Source organism: Polyodon spathula, chromosome 5 (genome assembly GCF_017654505.1).
Source record: "Polyodon spathula isolate WHYD16114869_AA chromosome 5, ASM1765450v1, whole genome shotgun sequence".
NCBI classification, from domain to species: domain Eukaryota; kingdom Metazoa; phylum Chordata; class Actinopteri; order Acipenseriformes; family Polyodontidae; genus Polyodon; species Polyodon spathula.
The window spans coordinates 66,009,254-66,026,936 of NC_054538.1; the positions used below are offsets into that span (position 1 = coordinate 66,009,254).

The 17,683-nt window shown below is 39.6% G+C and overlaps 1 protein-coding gene across 4 annotated transcripts in view; it reads left to right on the top strand.

The window, feature by feature from the left end:
• si:ch211-278j3.3 (E3 ubiquitin-protein ligase RNF19A) overlaps positions 1-17,683 on the top strand; it is a 33,067-nt gene that overhangs the window by 14,906 nt on the left and 478 nt on the right. For 2 of the 4 annotated variants that reach the window (XM_041251057.1, XM_041251058.1), the window contains exons 4-8: positions 140-287; positions 3,489-3,651; positions 4,354-4,468; positions 8,048-8,179; positions 16,680-16,890. In XM_041251057.1, the coding sequence (XP_041106991.1) occupies positions 140-287; positions 3,489-3,651; positions 4,354-4,468; positions 8,048-8,179; positions 16,680-16,890 (769 nt within the window). The remainder of the gene's footprint in view (positions 1-139; positions 288-3,488; positions 3,652-4,353; positions 4,469-8,047; positions 8,180-16,679; positions 16,891-17,683) is intronic. The other 2 variants (XM_041251059.1, XM_041251060.1) reach the window with 2 other exon arrangements.

Genomic DNA, 17,683 nt, shown 5'->3' on the forward strand with positions numbered 1-17,683 from the left:
ACAATATATTCTCAGACACATATGTTGCTGCAGCATCCGTCACATGTGCCAAACTACATATTATTGTTACTTTCGGCTAAACAACACAGAAGTACAGGATGCAGAGACACCTAACCATGACTGATTTCTCTTGTTTCAGAGGTTGAGGAAATTAAAGCCTGCCCACGATGTGGGGCTTATATCATGAAGACAAACGACGGCAGCTGTAACCGAATTAACTGCACTGTCTGTGCCTGCCAGTTCTGCTGGCTGTGCATGAAGGAGATTACTGACGTGCACTACCTTAGGTATGTAGCATAAGGACTTTGATTCTAGAAAAAGGTCGGATGGCACAACCAATGTAACTGTTCAGAATTCACTTCCAAGTATGCTACTTTCATGGCGCAAAATGGTTTTATAACAATGATAATTAGCTACTCTAGACATACTGATCCAGGTATACAGTTTCTTATAGAAATAATCTGTTTAAAACATTCTGGCTGGTCTCGCAAACAAAGATTAGCTCTAATCTTGGACTACCTAATGTTACTTTACAGACCAGTATTATTGTCAGGGTCTGTGAAGCCATGTCCATCAACTAACTATTCATTATGAAATATGAGCACCTACATATACAGTACAGGGTCCTCATTATGTTCATAAGGGGTAAATCATTGTTTTTTTTTTATAACAACAATATAGCAGACAGTCCGCTTCAGTTCAGAAAAGGTTGATTAACCCCCCAGACTTCTTTTGAAGAAGATACTGAGGATGGATAAAAAGAAAATGTATGATATAATATATCTGGACTTTCAAAAGACCTTTCACAAAATCAGACGCAAATAAGGTTGCACAAACACATGGATTTGTAAACTGAGAGTACTTGTAGTTGAGGCCATGAGATTATAGCTATTGGTTCTGGCTCTTTCTTATCAACATAAATGATGTAGCGAGGAAGCAAGCTTGTGTGTTTGTGGGATTCAGATCGCAAACTGAATTAGACATAAACATGACAAATTAAATATATGTTAAGAAATGTAAAGCATGTCGATCACAAAAATGCTGGATTCAAATACCTATGGGTATCCCTAAAGTAGAACAAGCCTGCTAAGAGAAAGACATTGTAGTAGCAGACTCATTGTTGACAGCAAACAGGCAATGTGGAGATGGAATTGAAAAGGTTAAGAGAATGCTTGGCTATATTGTCAAAAGCTTGGGTTTTATTACAAAATGTTATTATAGCTGCCACATTACAAAAAATGACATTGTAGCTTAGGAGAGAGACCAGTGAAAAACAACTAGACCAATAAGCCTAGGGGTAAAATATATGTAAAATACATAAATAGAGCCCTGCGTTTTTCGCAAAATACAAAATAATGACTTGCATTACGTGAGAGGTAGATGTTAAAACTTCATGCTGATTTGAAGTCGGCTCTCGCCAAGGTAAGCACCAACTAAGACGCAGCTTTACAGTAAACTAATGTGATCCATCTGCATCTCCACCCATTTGCATTTATTTTTCTTCTGCCTGGTGTTGATGGCTGAAGTGTAATGCTGGCTTCAGGGATCAGCTTATTTGCCTCCCCAATGCATCAGCACACACAACGGCTGCGATGCTGGCTTCAGGGATCAACCACAGTGCGGTCTCCCCAGGGCATCAGCATGACAACCGTTTGGATTGAGTTAAGTAGTGTACATTTCTGGGGTCTTCAATTGGGCACCTTCCATTCTCTGTGTTTTGGCCACTGAACCCGACATCTCTGAGAAACCAGGTTGTAGAGTGTGCCACAAATCCTCGACAACCCGCCTCCACTGGGTAAACCCAGGCTCTCCATCCTCGCTGTTCCGCTTCAGTAGCTAGTTGAGCAGACCGAAGTTTCTTCCTCTCATACGCCTCATCCACAGCATCCTCCCATTGCACGTTAAGTATAGTCGCAAACCATTTGCAAACAAGTCGAAAGTCTTGGGTGAAATACTTGGGTGTACCCAAGTACCTAATTTTCACGAAAGTTAAGGTTTACTTACAAGCCTTGAAAACACATTTCTATGACATTTCTGGTTTTCCCAGCGTGTTGGGAGCAGTAGACTGCACACATGTGCCACTAACCCCTCCAGCTCATTCTGAACATCTGTATCGGACCATGATCTGTTTTGTGTCAATTGTCTAGGCTACTAAGTAGGCCAAGTTTAAAAATAATAATAATTGAAAAAAAAAAAAAAAAAAAACCAGCTCAAATCATTTAGTTTCAATTTAAAATAACATTTTATTCACATTGTACACCAATGTGTACAATGCAGCAGAATGATTTATTTTGTAATACTGGTAGGCTAAAGTAAAAAGAAAGTGTGCTAGGTATTCATTTGATTTTACTACTTTACTGTATATTGTATAGGCCTACTTTACAGATTAATATTTTTACATAAGTAATGTGCAACCTACCCAATACACATTAGTGTTATTTCAGCACAATATTTTACATTTAAAATGCATTGAGCACTATAAATATATGTGTGTGCGATTTTATTGTATTGTTTTAAACCCAACACCTACTTATGTCAGACAAACATGTCTGGTTTAGCGATAGGCTACTGTATGATTATGAAAAGCTTTTTATGGGTGTAGATGGGGGCCCCGCTGTATAATCTGATGGGATTGAACTGCCTTTCATTTTGAATATATATTCAAAATAAGTAAAATGAAGGCCGAACAGAATGTATTATTTGGACTCTTGCACCCTTGCACATTAGACGTTATCCTTCGGGCAGTCTCTGCTGCAGCAAACTCAACTCCCACTATGTATTTGAACAATGTTGCATGACTCTCGCAATGTACAGTGGTCTTTGTCTTATTAATTAGTGGATAATGATTACTAAATACTTGTATTTAACATGTGTTCTTGAATTATATTAAGTGTAGGGTGCCAATACTTTTGTCTGTTCTCTAAAAAAATACTCATAATGCTCTTTTTTTGGATTTTGGCGAGGCCTCATTATTTGTTGTTAAGGAAGGGTTGAGGGATAGGTCACCTGTTCACTTTAGATCATCATCATCATCATCATCATCATCATCATCATCATCATCATCATCATCGGCCAGGGGCCTGTCTGCTGGCTTCATCTATTTAATTCAATCATTAATTTGTTCATTAGTTCAATCATCATTAGGTTTGAATGCAGCGCCAAGTGCTTTGATGGATGAGGTAATGGAATATCATGCAGATCGCCACACTAGCATCCCATAAATTGCTTGGCAATCCTATTGGGGGGAAAAAAATCACTCAAGGAACATTTTAATACTCTTCAGTGCTAAGACAGTGACATTATTTATATCGTTTCACAAAGCAGATTATGTTCCTATCCATAATTCATCACTAGCTGTCTAGTATCGCCTCCCATTATACCCTTCCATATAGGGTCATTTCAAAGTGCTCTACACTAAGAACAAAAAGGTAAATGAGACGGCTGTAGGTTTCATGTTCCTCATTCTGTCTATTTGATTTTCTTTGCAGTCCTTCTGGTTGCACTTTCTGGGGTAAGAAACCCTGGTCTCGAACAAGGAAGGTTCTGTGGCAGGTGGGCATGCTGCTGGGAGCGCCAGTGGTCATTTCTCTCGTCGCAGGCATCGCCATTCCAGTAATAATAGTTGGGATACCGATCTACATGGGGAGAAAGGTAAATGTTTTCACTATTCACAACTTAATTTATCACAAGTTGCACGGAATCCTTTTCGAACAAAACCATGGCAGGTATTGTTTTGGGGTTTTTTTTATTTTTTTATTTCTCGGTTTTTAAAAAACATTTTAAACCTGCTCCTTGCATGCAGTGGAGGACAAATCTTAATATACAAAACTGAATAAAGTTTCTGCTTTACACTGCTCAAGACAAAATAAAATTTATCACCAGAAGTGTAACCCACATATAATGCATCCATCAGTGTTTTACATTCCTGAGGTCAATAGTAATGCATTACAAATCAACCAAAGCTTAGTAGCAGGGCACATGAGCCTTATACTGTACTAAAATATGAGGAATTAAGTAATTTGGTATAATATAAACATACATAAATTAATAATTAAATAAATTGAACTGCACTGTTCAATCACCCTTACACCATGTTTTTAAGTTACATTGGATATTCAGTAATAAAAACCTAGTTAAAGGGCTGGTTCTTTTTCATTCCTGTCAAGTAGTATCTCCAAGGTATCTTGTTGAGCCTGGCAGCTCCTCAAATGGGGCCTGGCTCATTGGCATGCCCTCAGTTGCTAATCATGTATTATTTTAAACACACTAACATACCTTACAATGGACTGTGTCACCTCGCTGTGCCAGGCAGCTCACTGATGTGCTTTGGTCCCTTTTTTAATAATTTCCCAGGTCTACAGTCGATGTAAGATAAATAATATCTCAGGAAGTAAACAGTACATGACTGTAACGAGCGGGGTTGTCATGTCAGTGTTCGTCTCTCCGGTCATAGCAGCTGTGACTGTGGGTAAGTAAACAGGGTAAAGCCTTTTTCTGTTTGTTTATGACTGTATGACTTACCTGTTGACCTGAGATTCATATCCAGTGAAGGATGTACTGCAGCCAATCAGCGGGTTTGTTGTAATGCTTTCCACATGCTTTGCTTGATACTGCACTTGTATATCAGTCATTAACTGTCCTAAAATTGCTTGTTCTTACAGTTTCCTCGTTCCTTGTTCTTACAGTCATTGACTTGTTGAACAGCTTGCAGACTAGATGAAAATATAGTATTAAAGTTTTTTGCACATTCCTTACTATATAATGGAGCTTTTACTGGTTGAGCAGTTTCAAATGACTTGTAAATTCCTGATTTTGTTCTTGAGACCAGCAACTGTACAAGCCAGCACATAGATAAGTGGTCAATTGTGGCCTGCAGGCCAAATCTGGCCCGGGGACGTGTGTCGTCTGGCCCATGGAATCCTCCTTGGCAGGGCTGTATCAAAGGTTGAGTGAGAGCGGAACTTCATTTTAGTATTACCACAAGGGGGCTGTCATGACCTTGTGACAGCAATACAATGAGTTCTGGTGATAAATTTCCCTCCCGACCTGTGAGGGCGCTAAAGAACGGGAGGGGAAGTATCTGGAAGGGCTGGCCTGACGTTCGTTTCCGGGACCTAGAAGTCGGTCAGCCTAGAAAGAAGCGAGACACTGTTGTAAGACCGTATTGACCTGAAAGGTAAACGAGGGGCAGGTGCAAGTAATAAAGCAGCTGCAACCGTTTACCTAGATGTTATGCAGGAGTACATATAGGGGCCAGGGTAACGCTGATCTTTTCCTTCGTTTGGGTTAAATAGTGGGAGAGAGAAGGACAGAGAGAGGAGCTCTCAGAGTTTAAAAAAACAAATACATGTTGTGTGTTATTTTTGTCTGTCAGTGTAATTGTCTGTTCTTTGTCTCACAAATAGACAGTTAAAGCACACCTCCGGAGCTGTCGCTAGGAATAAGCACTCTCCGGAGCACCACTGCACTGAGCACCTGCATGTCTACACTCACCCAGGACTGGTGACCGTGTCGTTGTTGTGTTCAGGACTGTGCCTTGTTTTTCGTTATCCCCGTGCTTTACACATTGTTGTGTAAATGTGTAAGTAGTGAGCACAAATGGAGACAGCTTCTTCATGGTCGCTTAATTCTCTCAACATATATAGGTGGACCAGAATGATTCCAGATTTGCTGTGTTAATTCTGTTTTCAGCAATGACTATGTCTGCAAATCTACTAGTTGTAGTTGCAGAGCTGCTACGTCAGTTTTGTAAAGCACTTTCGTCGCACGTGACGAGAAGTCACCATCAGGGTTGATTAGAAACGGATCACGTCCTTGGGAATGTTGAAGTTGTCAAAGTGAGCACTGAAATTATCTTTCTGTCTGTCATAAGTCCACTGACTACATCGTTAGTAGCAATTTCCTCTTGGTGCTTGCATAACCAAAGTGCAGCAGCCTACGCAATATTAAGTGTGGCAGAAATATATCTAGTTTCTTCTCAAAAAAGCATCCAGTTTTTATACTAGGTCGATGATAGTTTTGTCTTGTCCTTGTAATTTGAGAGCATTGAGGTGGCAAAAGATGTCAGTTAGGAATGTCAGTAAATGGCTTGTTTTTCGTGTTTAGATCCATGCCGGAATGTTGAACTAAACTCATTTGTCGCTTAATAGATGCAACGCAGATGGTATATTATTTTTACTAATATTTATTTGGGGGTTACAAAGACCTACTATCACAGTTGTTACTTATTTTCCTTTTTGGTTTGTTTTCAACCCACCTGACCAGCTTTTTTAATGACCAGCCGGTCTGCCATGCGCCATGCTGCAACACATTTTTAAGCATTATCTGGGGTGGGTGAGGGGGAGGGATATTAGAAGTGGCCAGCTGCAGCTGCCTATGGTTCATTTGGGTCGCCTTAAAAATTCAATTGCCAACCACTGACGTAGATCATCTTCAGTACAGTCCATCTTCAGATCATTGCAGGACAAGCTTCTCATTGTCTAGTCCCCTGAACCATCTGCTGTTAACATGGAACCATCCCATTTCCAGAGGAAAACAAGATGTCTGCAATATTTACAGTTCAACATTCCCTACTGTTCATGTTGACCAATCCTAAAACAAACAGTGGCATTTCACACATGTTCATCAACTGATGTGTAGTATGAAAGTTACTGGGATCATTTGTCTTCTCTCTCGACCTCATTTGCAGCCCGTGAGGCATCATTAGATACTACGGTTCTGTGAATTTCCTGTTTCAATCTTACAATAAAAAATGAGACAGAGCTGTCATTACTTATGTCTTTTAAAAACGGATTTACTCTCTTAAACGGGCCTGATCCCTCTGATGTTATTCTTGTAGCAGTCTAAAAGGTTGATTCGGTAAACCTTCTCAGGAAAATTCAGGGAATCCCCCTGAATGTTATCAACCATCTATTGTAAAGTCAGTCTGGATAACCATATGTAGGTGGTTGATGCAATCCAGGGTGATTAATAAACTCAGCAGTTTATCTTTGTTTTGAGGCTCACAAACTATGTTTACAATTTATATTGGCCAAATGCATACCTTTTTATCCCACACAGGGATGCATATCGCTGCCGACCGATGGAACTAATTGAAGTTGTTGAGGGCTCTCAGATAGAGGAATGAGTAAGGAAATTACAGTAGTCTGTCGGTGCATGTGTGTGCTTAAGTGACACTATGTTCTCTATGGATAAATTGATCTGCTTTAATAAATATTAAATGAACTGAACATATTTTAAAATATACTTGTGGCAGAGCAGAAGCCCTGATGCTGTAAATAAATAGTGTGTGTGTGTGTGTGTGTGTGTGTGTGTGTGTGTGTGTGTGTGTGTGTGTGTGTGTGTGTGAGAATGTAAGATTGGCAGGGGCAGGGTTAAATCTATCCCTGCCAACAATCACAGGTGTGGCCATTCCACAATTAGGTAATTGGTGCTAATTGGGGATTGTCCACATCTTAAAAGAAAGGAGAAATCCTTACTCTGGTGTAGTTTGGAGGGCGAATGTTTGTGATGCGAGTATTGTATTGTATTGTATTGTGATTTATTATTTAGTTTGAAGCTTTTATTGTGGCCATCATGCCAGTTTATTTTGTTCTTGTTTTTGTTAATAAACGTGCGCACCAGCGTTTAAAATGAAGCTTTCTGTCTCTGAGTCTCTTTCCTGCCGGTAACAGCCTGGACTGTGACACTACCCTGTCACAATACTAAAGATGATCATGAATGGTATCCATTACATTAGCTTTATGTGTAAAAATAATCCCACAAGGTAAAACACCATGGCTCAAGAAGTCTTTGAGTAGGTGCAGACTACCAATGAATTTACAAATACAGTAAAGTGTGTACCACTTTTTCAGTGCTAATGTAAAATTTTATCTACAGAAGTGCAGAATTATTTTATCTCTTTACTCAAGGTTGAGAACCACATAGCAGATTGTTTTGGATTTTAAGTGAGCTTTTCCCCTATGTAGAAACACTTCATCTGGCAGAATTAAATGGGAGAATGTCGTTAAGTAAGGCCTGTAAAACAATGTCTTTCTTTTACTCTCAGGTGTGGGAGTCCCGCTCATGTTAACGTACGTGTACGGCGTGGTGCCCATGTCCCTCTGTCGAAATGGTTGGTGTGGGGCTGAGAAGGATCAAGCAGAGCCAGGGAAAATATATCTGGAAGATTTAGCTAACTGTAAGTGCTGCACCTGGCCATGAAAACCTCTTTTATCTTGTTTATAAGGTAGCTTGGGAATAGTACAATATCAATATCTACCAGCTGAAAAAGACAAACCCAGAAATCATATGGCTGGAATGTACTGTATATCCCTGAAATAAAAAATCCCTAACATACGTTGTATGATGTACAGTGGCTCTCAAAAGTATTCACCCCCTTGGACTTTTCCACATTTTATTGTGTTACAACATTGAATCAAAATGGATTTAATTAGGGGTTTTTGCCACTGGTCAACACAAAAAAGTCCATAGTGTCAAAGTGAAAAATAAAATCTACAAATTGTTCTAAATTAATTACAAATATAAAACAGAGTAGGGGGTTTAGTTGTTTTGTTTTTTTATTAAACTGGAATTTTTGTCAGTGCTTACTATCTATGAGAAGATTTATTTTCGGTATTTTAGTTTTAACAGAAATCAAACCGATATTGAGAGGTACAGTAATATTTTTCATAAGAAAAACAATTGCATCACACTAACTACTGTTTTCTCTCCTGTTCTTGTCCTGCCCCATAGCAACCAATACACACTCCCAAAAGAATATAGTGCTGCAGATCAGAGCCTCTCACGGCCCCGCATCTAAAATGCCTTAAATCATATAATAAAATATTGCAGCGTTTGTAAAGCATAGTATTATTAATAAAGGCCACCCTCGTATAATCGCTGCCTTCGTTTAAGGACCGCAGTAGTTTTGATCAATTTTTTTAAAAAGCTGTGGTGCCTATATATATATATATGGGCTGTCAAGCAATTAAAAAAAAGAATTGTGATTTAATCTTCAGACTTAAAAAAAAAAAAAAATCTCAGTTAATCTTGGTTTTAATCGCATATTTAATTGATACAATTACGGCATCCATCTCATTTTTAAGTTTGTGATTATTGTTTTTATTATTATAATTATTATTATTATTATTATTATTATTATGGAGAAAACAACCCAGTGTAAACATCCTGTTTTCCTATTTCTGGATTCTTGTTATAGTTTTATATTTACTTACAATCCAACATTGTTGTTCAATTGTTTGAACCAACTGCTAAATCACAATGGAGTCAGTTTATTACTCAGCTTACTGCATTTACAATGATCACTTTCCTTTACAGTTTCCTTTACTCATAAACCTCTGTTTAAATAATAACAATAATAATGATCATTTTAAATGATCTTTTATTAATAACTTGAAATTGTCTAAATAAAACACAATATCAACTGAGTAACGGTTACATCGTCCACAATTGTAAATAATATTGTTTATAATAAATGTGGTTATTGAAATAAAACAAAACTACAATGTTAACGGGGCTGCGGTCAGTAGCTATCCCACAGCTCTGGTTATACTTCCAGTATTGTACTTAGCTTGAATCATGGTTTGCAGTGATCCTGAATTTCTAAAATAGTACTCTGTCGAAACTGATGAGTTTCATTTGTTGTTGTATGGTTGATGTCTGTAGCAGAAAAACTATTAAGTGTATTTTGAGACGTGAAAGCATGTTTAGCACGCAGGTGGTACAGCAGACTAGATGCACTTCTGTGATACCAAAAGTAACCCTCTTTCTATCCAATGAACTGTAACAAAAATAAACTTCTCATTCACAAGTCCTTCAGTTTGAGTGTTTTGCGTTAATCGCAGAACATAACTGTGATTGACAGCCCTAATATATATTAAAGGGCGTTATGCGCGTCGCAAATGGCTGGTGTGCGCAAAATGTGCTATATCACTCCAGCACTCACTCACCCAATCACTGATGCAGGTGCTTTCTGAGGTACTACAACAATGGAAAACACCCAGTTGTCATACAAGGTTCCATTAACATCTATATAATGATTATATTTAAAAGAACGATTGTGATAGCAGCATCACTAGTTTTAATACATGTTTAAAAAATGAACAGGGAAGCTGCAATCATGATCGGTCTTTCGGACTGAAACAAAATGAATCACTTTCCCAAGCACGTGTTCTTGGTGCTGAAAGAATAACTCGCAAAAGAGAATCAAGAGTACAGCACAGTATCATAGAAGCCTGTATACTATCTGTATGTAACAGAATGAGCCGGCAGGTACTCAACAGCTACCTGTATAATGTAAGAAAGATTTACTTTAATAGACACATACAGCAGTATATCAACCCTAGAGTGATCAGCAAAAAACAGATGGCTAGCATTTTCCAGTCTGTAACAGCTTTCAGTTGTCCTGGGCGAGGCTTGGTTTTAGCACTTTTTCTTGGTAGTTGCTCTCCTGGGCGAAGGAATGTTTTTTTATTGCGTGTAATGTTTTGATGGAACTGGTGGCAACTCATTGGTCATGTTACGCTTGTCTTCCAATGCTGAGGCCAAACATTGCAGCACCTGGTCATGGTGCCAAGTAAACTGTCCTTGACTAAGACCCACCTTACATCTTGTAAAAATGTGCCTTAATATTGCAGGTGATGAACACAAAGGACATGAGGGATCCACTCCTACCCAGAAGTTTAGGTTATGTGTTGATAAGAGAACATCATGAGGAACTGATGAGGAAACTGATCCTGCTCTGTTCCATTGTCTATAGGTCTTACCTTGCGTTGTTCCACACTCTCCCATCTCATCCATTCTCCCTGCTTGGCCTGGGAAACGGCCTTTACACACCTCATCCTCTCCTCCTGCTTTTGCACCACGTTGACTACCAGCTTCCTCCGTTGAGCTGCCTTGTGCCCTGTAGGAGGAGCTGAAATGAGACCAAGACCCCCTCTTCTATGCTGAACTTGCCCTATGATATCACCAATTCGAAGGGCAGCCTTTGCATCTTCCATGGCTTTCTTTGCTGCCCACTTTCTTCCAGTTTTCAATACAGGTACTGCCTCCCTTACGCATATGTCGCGTGATTCTACTAATGTCATTTTCAGTCGGACCTTGGCGCACTTAAACTCCTTGGGGAGAGCAGAGACAGGCAGCTGTAGTATTCCTTTACCATAAAGTCCCACTCTGCTGAGGCAGCATGGGACTCCCAACCATTTCCTAACGTATGAACTGATTAAAGCTTCCAGCTTCTCAACTGTTGTACCTTGTACAGAGTCAGTGGCCACAGCAGCCTCGGCAGTAGACCAAACTGAAAGCACCAGAGTTTTAGTTTGTCCAGTAAAGCGCTGCTGTCTGTGCTCTTCAACCCTTCCAATGGTTGTTGTCTAACTTCTCCCACACAAACTATGTCCTTTAAATCCCCATTGTATCATCTCCCAAGGCTTTTCACTGGCTTTTTGGACACTGTTGGTTTTGCCTCACCGTTAATGTAGAACTTTTTATCTACTACTCTACCTTTTAATTATAGAGATGCTTCTTGATTTAGTGGGCTTGAATTGCATTCGTGCCCATTCAATGTTATTGGTTAATTTGCACATTAGATAAACATTAAATACAAATGTATGCATGTCCGCAAATTTCATATGCTTAAGCACAAATTTGAATTGCTCTGAAGGCCAAATTTGAATGAAAATGGCAAAGTTTTGCGCAAAGCGTGATAGATGTGTTTAGCTAGGTGCCCCATCCTCAGCAACATTGGCAAAGGGCCGCAGTGCCCAAGGGATATTTTGTCCTTCTCTTTCATGATGACACTTATCCAGTTAGCAAGTCGCTACAGTATATTTTTATTTAAGTTATATGTTGAATAGCCTACACTGTCCTGTGGTCAATTGTTTCATTTCTCCATTTAGTAGTTTATTTATATAATTCAGGGGTGCCAATGCTACCGACTTGTGTTGAGTTTTGATTCTGCATTCCATGTGGAGGTTACATTTGAGTGTAGTCTCATCTGAGTAGTATTGGTATGTACTGTACACCTATGATAGCTGCTTGGTAGGGTATTGTTCACAGTCCCTTGTCATGTAGTATTCCAATTCTGCGCATTCACACGTAGCTCTTGTGCATTTCTGCTATATTGGTAATGAATGCGCAGGTGGTTTTGCGAGGCACAAACACATTTGCGAATTGAGCAACTGTTTTTTTCTTCCATGTTGGAAAATATCAACTTTTGTGCAAAAGCACTAATTTTTGCGAGGGGATTGCGCAAAACTTTCAATATCTGGGCCTAGAGCTCCTACCCGAGTTTTGGTTTCTTTTTGTTACTTCTGCTTTCTTATGCCTCTAGAGCCCCACCACAAAGCTATCGGCTAAGCTATTTTTATCGAGGCGTCATTAACTTTAACAAGCAGTCAACCAGTTGACCAGTATCCTTAATCTGTTAAAAGAAAAGCAGCTGTGGATTTTTCATGGGCGTGCACATGCGAGAACTTGTGACATCTAGTGGTCAATCCATTACACTGCAGCAGGGAACAAGCGCTTGTCATTCTCATACTAAGTTTGATTCTGCACCACAGTAATCAGATCGGTGTAAATGTGTGTCAATTGTTTTGTAATTTGCCTGTGCCTGTTCTGTGGGGAAATAAAATCCCCACAGATCATTCATTCGAGGCTGTTGAGTTGAAGGAAGCAGGAAGCTATGCCCTGCTACCGAGCAGTTAATAGTGAGTACTGTGTAAAACTGTGTGTTTTTGTTTGAACCTTGTTGACGGTGGAGAGACAAGTGTTTGTGTTTTGTTAACTGGTAAATGGCATATCCATGCAGGTTGGTTAGTTTCAGTACTTTTTGTAAATGTTTAGTTGGTCCCCCGAAACGAGTTAGGATTTTCTTGGTTTTTCTTTATTTTGAAATTAAAAGTGCCCATAAAAGAGCTAAAACTTGAAGTCTGTGTGTCAGTGTTAAAAGGGCACACGAACAGGAGCGAAGTGAAATCTTTCACATGTGGTGGCAGTGTGTGTGGGTGCCCCTATAGACCCAGAAGAAAAAATTGAAGATCTAATTGAAAGAATAAAAAAAAATACAAAGAACAGGAGATGGAGGCAGGAGAGTGGCCTCCTGGAACTGGAGCCAACAGAACTGGAACTGCTGCTCCAGATGTGGACAGCACAAGAGAGAGAAGCCCCGCTGTCTCCAGCTCAGGAGGGAGAAGCCCCGCTGTCTCCAGCTCAGGAGGGAGAAGCCCCTCTGTCTCCAGCGCAGGAGGGAGAAGCCCTGCTGTCTCCAGAGCAAGAGGGAGAAGCCGCGCTGTCTCCAGAGCAAGAGGGAGAAGCTGCGCTGTCTCCAGAGCAAGAGAGAGAAGCCCTACTGTCTAAAGAGCAAGAGGGAGAAGCCCAGCTCTCTTCCGCGCAAGCGGGACAAGGAACAGACAAGGGGGAGGTGAAGAGGGTACCTCCACCTCAGGCCTAACCTCCACCCCTACAAGTCAGTCCTCCCCTGTGCGGCGAGGTCCCTTGCCCCATGCTCATGGATCCCCTGCTGGAATGTGCTGATCTCCCTCTGTTTGACCTAGCGCCCAGGTCGGGGCACTGCCAGGCACAGTTGCACTCTCCCGTCCACTCCCCCAGGAAACCCAGAAATCAAGATAAGGGGTGAGATGTGACGGGCTTTCCACCTTTCCTCCCGTTGTGTTCCCCCTGACACATACATAAAAAAAAAGTTTGTTTGAAAAACTGTGCATACATTACATACATATATATATATATATATATATATATATATATATATATATATATATATATATATATATATATATATATATATTATATATATAAACTGAAAAATAATGTACATTTCAGAGTTATACAAAAAGGCCTTTTTCAGGGAACAAGTAATGGGTTAACAACTTACAGCTGTTCTGCAGCAATGGAAGTAAATTAAGCCTTGAAAGTTGATGCTAACAATTCCTACAGGTGTCCCAACTTTTGTTGATTACTTACAAACCCAGTCTGTTTGTAAGTCTGTATAAAAGCAGTGTTGGAACAGACTGTGTTACTACACCCTCTTAAACATTATTTGGACAGTATTGTACTGCAGGAAGTAGTATATTGCTATCATAATTGCGAGAAAAAGGCAATTAACAAAGGAAGACAGACAGACCATTATAACCCTTAAAAGTGAAGGTCTTTCCTTTAGAGTAATTGCAAAGAAAGCCAAGGTGTCAGTGAGTAGGGTTTCCTCCACCATCAAAAGGCAACTGGAGGAAACAAACTGGAGGAAACTCTGACAGGAAGAGGTCTGGCAGACCCAAAGCCACAACAGAATCAGAAGACAAGTTTCTGAGAGTCAACAGCTTGCATGATAGGCAGCTCACAGGACAACAGCTTCAAGCACACCTTAACACTGGTCGAAGTAAGCAAGTCTCAGTTTCAACTGTGAAGAAAAGACTTTGAGCTGCAGGTTTGACAGGTCGAGTGGCAGTAAGAAAGCCATTTGATTTCCATTGTAGAAGAATGCCACAAGTGTGTTCGGCTGTTATATCTGCAAAAGTTGGCTACTTTGAGTCAAAAATTTGGATTAAATTTTGTTAAACAAAATGATTCCATGATTTCTTTTTTATTTCCAAGTGTTTATTTGTTCTATGCTTTAATTTCAGAGCACATTGAGACATTAAACTGCATAAATGTCAATAAAGACTGGAAAAATGGAGGTGTTCTAAAACTTTTGACCGGTAGTGTATATATATATATATATATATATATATATATATATATATATATATATATATATATATATGTATGTAATGTATGCACAGTTATTCAAAGCTGTAGTGGTTAATCTGAACACTGTCATATGAGGAGGAGGGGGTTAAATGTCAGCAAAACTTGCAAAGAAAATGTACAAAATGAAATTTACTGGTTGCATAAGTATTCAGCCCCTTAAGTCAGTACTTGCTAAAAGCACCTTTTGCAGCACTTACTGCTATGAGTATTTTTGGATAGGTTTCTACTAGCTTTGCACAGTAGGATGGTGACATTTTTGTCCATTCCTCACGAGAAAATTGCTCCAGTTCTGATAAGTTTGTTGGGGATTGTCGATGGACTGCAGATCTCAAGACTTGCCATACATTTTCGATTGGATTCAAGTCAGGACTTTGACTGGGCCACTCAAGAACATTAATTCTCTTCTTGTTCAACCACTCCAGTGTGGCTTTGGTTCTGTGCTTCTGGTCATTGTCCTGCTGAAATGTGAATTTCCTCCCCAGTTTCAGAGTCTTGGCTGACTCAAACAGGTTTTCCTCAAGGATTCGCCTATACTTTGCACCATCCATTCTCCCCTCTATCCTGACAAGCTTCAAAGTCCCTGCTGAAGAGAAGCATCCCCATAACATGATGCTGCCACCATCATGCTTGACAGTTTGGATTGTATTGACTGGGTGATGTGAAGTACTGGGCTTGCGCCAGACGTAATGTTTGGAATTTAGACTGAAAAGATCAATTTTTGTCTTGTCTGACCACAAAACCTTTTTCCATATGTCTGTATGCTTTTTCGCAAACTTCATAACTGTTTTAAGATGAGGCTTTTTGAGTAATGGCTTCTTTCATGCCAACTCTCCATACAGGCCAGCTTTGTGTAGGGGCCGGCTTATCGTTGCTGTGTGAACACTGACTCCCATCTCAGACACAGAACTTTGCAGATCTCTCAAGGTCATTATTGGCTTCTGAATGACATCCCGAACCAGTTTCCTGCTTGCCCGGCTGCTCAGTTTGGGAGGGCGGCCTGATCTGGATATTGTCTGGGTGGTATGATGCATCTTCCACTTCTTAATGATGGACTTCACTGTGCTGAGAGGGATAATCAACGCCTTTTTAAATTTTCTTGTAACCTTCTCCTGCTCCGTGCCTCTCTACCACTTTATCCCTGACTTGTTTCGAAAGCTCCTTGGTCTTCATGGTTTCTTTGTTGGCTCACTATGTGAGCTGCAGCTTGAAAGTCTTTATATACCTGAGGGAAATTATCTACAAGTTAAACCACTTTTAAGTACACACAGGCTGAAACCATTTCACTAATTGTGTGACCATTCAAACAAATAATTTGCACCTGAGCTGATTTATGGCTGCAGTAGCAAAGGGGTTGAATACTTTTGCAACTGAGATTAATCTGTTTTTCTCTGTAAATCTTACTTATTTATATTCTATATGCATTTTTTAACTTTATCAATGTGGAGTAGTTTGTGTAGATTCTACATGTAAAGTCTAATTTGAAAGCGTCGTGGAGTACGTTCAGGTGCCAACAAAATGTGAAAACTTTGCAGGGTGGTGAATACTTCTGCGTGTGTGTGTGTATATATATATATATATATATATATATATATATATATATATATATATATATATATATATATGTGTATGTATAGGAGTGTGTGTTAACAGGTACTGATTAATTAAATGATTGTATTACAATATTATTTTAGAACATTTCTTACATCCACTAAGGGCACAATGTTGCAGGGGACAGGTTAATGATTGCAATCTGATTTACTTGATGTACTTGAAGTGAGGCCACAGGGGTGACTTGAATACATTACATAAGATAACACATTTATGTAACATATTTTGATGAAAGTGTTTTTTTGTGTGTTAATTCCTTGATATTTGCAACCATCAATTGACCATGTAAATTTAAACTTCTTTTTAAGATCTAATGTTCTCTTATGTAGTCAGTGACCACTGGACTGGTCAACCCAACCCAGCGGTCAGTGAAGCAAGTGTCCATGAAGTGACCACTCTCCCCAGCACCAGCAGAAGCCACCCAGACAAGGAAAATAATAAAGAGCAGGACAACCAATCCGCAAGCACCGTGGCCCTGGCAGGGAGCATGTTCAGTGACGCACAGGACCCCTCCTTTTGGTAAAATTCCAGTTTCATTCAATATTCACATAGAGCAAAGTAGCATAGCACAGAGACGCAACTCCTTGTTGGGCATCTGGGTGGGGTGTTTTTAAATCTGCTACCCATAATAACATCAAAGTACTGGTAAAAGGTGATCATTGATAACCAGGTTCATACTTGAAGTACTAGGAATATTTCCAAAAGTTGTTGGTACAGTAATGCTGTACAGCCGCTATGTATGCACTGTACTGTTTATATGTTTATGACCCTGGAGCACCATGGTTACATTTACAAGAGAAGTTCAGATATTGTAACTACTGTCATTTGTGTATGATTTCATGTTAATCAGTATTCTTTATTGGAATAAATTAAGACATTTTTATAGTAAGGACCTCCACTGTATTAATTGTGTCATTGTGTGGCACATTGCTTCTCCCTAGATTACTCAACTTTCCATTTTCTAACAGGTCCACAACCTGATGTAGCTGATTGAAGTAACTGAAGGTGTCCACTTTCTCTATGAGTCTTTTACGCACGTGGTATTACATATACTAATTGACCCAAAATGGATTACTGTTTGTTTGAATTACCCCTCTGCAGACATTACCTTGCACATTACCTTGAAGGCCAAAGGGTAAACGTTTCCCACCTGTGCAAGTTACATTGCATGAAAAATGTACAGGTGGACATTAAAGCCTCATATTATCATACCATGCTTTGCTTCGTGTGGATGCAGGTAATAATAATGAGTCTGAAATAGTTTTATTAGGTCTCTTAACCTGAAGATCCACTTTAGAAGAGGAGTCTATTT